General features: G+C 61.5%; 1 protein-coding gene across 6 annotated transcripts in view; it reads left to right on the forward strand.

Moving 5' to 3' along the window:
- Positions 1-3,557, forward strand: part of LOC113205639 (histone deacetylase 4) — a 64,541-nt gene that overhangs the window by 26,779 nt on the left and 34,205 nt on the right. For 4 of the 6 annotated variants that reach the window (XM_052270080.1, XM_052270086.1, XM_052270084.1 and 1 more), the window contains exon 3: positions 3,389-3,508. The exons of the other annotated variants lie outside the window; for them this stretch is intronic. In XM_052270080.1, the coding sequence (XP_052126040.1) occupies positions 3,484-3,508 (25 nt within the window). In that variant the 5' untranslated portion in view covers positions 3,389-3,483. The remainder of the gene's footprint in view (positions 1-3,388; positions 3,509-3,557) is intronic. 6 annotated transcript variants of the gene reach the window in all.

The raw sequence follows: 3,557 nt of genomic DNA on the forward strand, positions 1-3,557 counted from the left end.
GGGGGGGGGGACAAAAATAAAAGTGACGCGCCTGCTTTTGCACGCTGCGAACTTTGTAACCAATTTGTGTAAAATGTTGGCCCATTGCGACGACATGGGACAGGTTTGCCTCTTCCCCTTGGTTGGACTCTTTGCTCATCAGGTACCCCCCCCCCTTCCGCCCTTCTCCCCTCCCCTTTCCGGCCTCTCGGCATGCTTCTCCAGGTCCTGTTGCTGCTGGAGATGCAAAGGTACTCCAGGCTGCGACCAAGTAAATCCGGCTTGCAATAACTTGCTGATGGTCTAAGCCGCAAGGATGACTTGACAACTTTTGCCTCTCTTTTGTCGTCAACCTTTGTTTTCTTTTTTTTCTCCCGTGCACGGTGTGTGCCGTCGCCGCCACATTTGTCACTCGCTGCCTTTATTTGTACCGCGTGATCAGCCTTGTGTGGACGTCATCGCGCGGGTCACTTGCCGCCGTCTCACTTTGTTCCGCGCCGCCCCCACCCTAGCCGCCGCCGCCGCCGCCGCCGCTGCTGGTGGTGGTGTCTTTTTGAAGCGCCAACAGCTGCGAGGCGGCTGTTTGTTTTCCCTCTGCATTCATTTTCATTTTTATTTTTCCGATGAGCTGAGAGATTTGGTGGTGTTGGACCGCGGCGCTATTTTTAAGATGGCCCGGCCGCTATTTTTATCGGAACACATGTGTGTGTATCCTGCACCATCGTAGCAAACCGAAGCAAAGCCAGGCGGCGTCCTGAGGCAGAAACACACACATACACACACCCTTTCCCCTCCCGCCGCCCTCCCTGTCTCTCTCTCTCTCGCTCTTAACAGACGCGTTATGTCATGAGAAAAGCTGCCGCGGTTATTCAAATGCCATATGACCGTCATGTAGACTCCACCACAGGCATTGCTAGGGAGAGACCCCCCCCGGGGGGTGTTTTGTTGGGAGCCGCAGAGTACCGTTTTCGGCAGCGATATGACTCTGTTATCACCTCGGGGAAGTGCTAAGCGGCCTGGGCAGAGAAGTCGTTCCCTGCGGCGGGGCGCGAGGCGAGCGGCGCCGTCCGCTAACCGTGCGACACGACACGCTGCCCTCCTCTCGAGCAAGCGCCCGTGTGTTGTAGAGTCTCGTGCAAGAAAGCTACAAAAACAAAACGAGAGAAAAAGATCAATACAAACGGATAAATATACTTTGGCAAAAATTTGCGGCGGCGCGCGCGTGACTGTTTGGATTAATTTGCGCGCCAAACGTATACGCGGCCGAGTGCGTGATTGTTGTGATTTGGAGCAGTCGGTGCCCGGTCCCCTTCATTTGCAGCGCCCGCGTCGTCGGCCTGCTCCTCGTAACCGGCCTGACCCGCCAGGCCGGCCGATTTGCGAATTATCGAGTATATACGTACACTCCTCGCTGTAGAAATAATTGGCGATCATTTCATTTATTGACCACGAACGAGGCCGCGCAGTAGTCGTGGTGACCCGGACCGGACGTGCTGCTGCTTAAATTGTAATGTTGTCGATTTTCCACAGGCTTTTGTTTTTCCTGCCACTCATCTATTTTACAAAGTACTCCAACATTGAGCAGCAGCAGCAGCAGCAGCAGCGCTGAACCGACCGTGCGTCTTAAATATTTGCCAAGTTTTGTGATCGGGTCAATCAATGGGCTGGGCTGTTCTTCGGAGTGTCCCACGGCGAGCCCCGCGAGGGTTCTCGGACGCGCAGCCCCGGTCCCCGGCGGTTCCCGGCGGTCCCTGGCCCCGCGGAGTCGGTCGCTGCCGCAGCTCACTGCTGATGCCTCGGTTTAGTCTGCCTTTGTTCTGCTCTGCTCCCCGGCCCGGCCGCGCGCCCATCTGCTGCGCCGCGTTGGATGAGATGAACGTTTGCCGCTCGCATCTGCGGGAGTAGTAGTATTTCTGGCCAGCAGCGCGGGGCGCCCTACGCCGCCCCTCCGCGCCGTATGGTTTCAGTCGAAGCGCGCGGCGCAAGTTTTTGACGCCTCTGTGCGCGGCTTCCATGCGCAGTGCGTGGTATAACATAACCCCATATGAGAGAGAGGAATGCATAATGCATCCCGCGGGGGGCTGCAGCCAGTTTCTTGGAAAAAGACTATTGGGCAATGTTCTGATGTCGCGTCAGAACCTCGGTCAGAACCAAGCGCGTCGCAAGCGGCTTCTTATCGTCGATGTGGATCAGCTGCCCCTCTGTGTGTGAGTGCGTGCGTGTGTGTGATGTGCGTGAGGGTCGTCGGTCGCCCCTGGCCCTGACGCAGGGCACAACATCGGCAGCAGGAAGTAAGCAGGGCCTGCTCGGCGCGCAGCCGGGTGGGGCCGGGCGGGCCACCAAGTGGGCCGCCCCCGCCCCGCCCCGCCACCTGTTGCCCAGTGACGTCAGGATGTGACACGCGCTGCCCACGCCGGCCGGGCGGCCCGCGGGCGCCGGCGGCGGTCTCTTCCTCTGCACCCCGCGGAGGCGCGCCTCCTCGACACGAGGCTACACCCGCGAAGCGTGTGTGGTGCAGCCGCGCAGCTCCCCGAGACCCATACAGTCCCCAAGTCCTCATCCCCCTCCTCCTCCTCGGGCAGGACGTGGTCGAGACGGGGCTTATCTGGCCGGGCCCGGTGCCCCTGCTCGCCCGACGGGGCGGCCTGACGGCGAGCCCGACGGGATGTTGTTGTGCCCGGGGCTGTCGAGGTTACCGTGCCCCAGGTCGGGGAGCGCGCCGGGCGCCGCGGAGCGCGCAGTGCAGCCCGCCTCCCTCCTCCTCCTCCTGCTCCTGCGCCCAGTGCTGCAGCCGGTGCAGCAGGGTGCGACGTGTGTCGTGCGCCCCTCCACGCCTCCCCTCACCTCTCCCACCCCCTCCTCCCCCGCATTGCTCCCCTGCTCGACGAGCGCGCATCACCAAGTTCTTTGTTTTGGTCCCTGAAATAGAGTTGGTCCTGTTTCCACACCGGTCGCCTATTCATAGACCAGAGCGTCCCGCCCCGCCCCGCTCCTAGGGGCCGTGTGGAGGTCCAAGGGCCCGAGCGGGTGGTGGGGCGGGTACAGGGGAGCACCCCGCCGCGCGCCCGCCCCCGCCCCCCCGCGCTGCAGCTGTGGCTGCGGCGGCTCTGGACCAGGAGTACTGGTGGTGGCTGGTTGTGGTGGTGGTGGTGGTAGTGTTGTGCTATTTTTGCGGTGCGTTCTGCTCTGGCGTCTCGATGGTGGTTGCGCCCTCCCCCTCCACCCCCACCCCTTTGGCTTGGGCCAACGCCTCTGCCGCGAGCGCGCCAACAACTCTATCTCTGTTTATTTTTGTGCCATTTTTGGGCTCGTTCCATCTTGGATTCCTTGCCCTTCTCCTTCTCAGCGCTGTGCCGGGCTGTCCCGCCGCTGCTCCGCCGTGACCCTCGTCGCTTTGGTGTGCTTCCAGCGTAGCGGGCGGTGCAGAGGCCGAGCAGGCCCCCCGAGCAGCAGCAAGGCCGAGGCCCCTAGCATGGTGATGGCCGCGAGCCGGACGGAGCCGAGATGCATCACCACGAGCAGATAGTAGGTGAGTCGAACGGTCGAACAGGGCAAGGGTGGGGTGGAAGAGAGAGAGG

This window comes from Frankliniella occidentalis, unplaced genomic scaffold (assembly GCF_000697945.3).
Source record: "Frankliniella occidentalis isolate FOCC.00 unplaced genomic scaffold, Focc_3.1 Scaffold110, whole genome shotgun sequence".
In the NCBI taxonomy this organism is placed as follows: domain Eukaryota; kingdom Metazoa; phylum Arthropoda; class Insecta; order Thysanoptera; family Thripidae; genus Frankliniella; species Frankliniella occidentalis.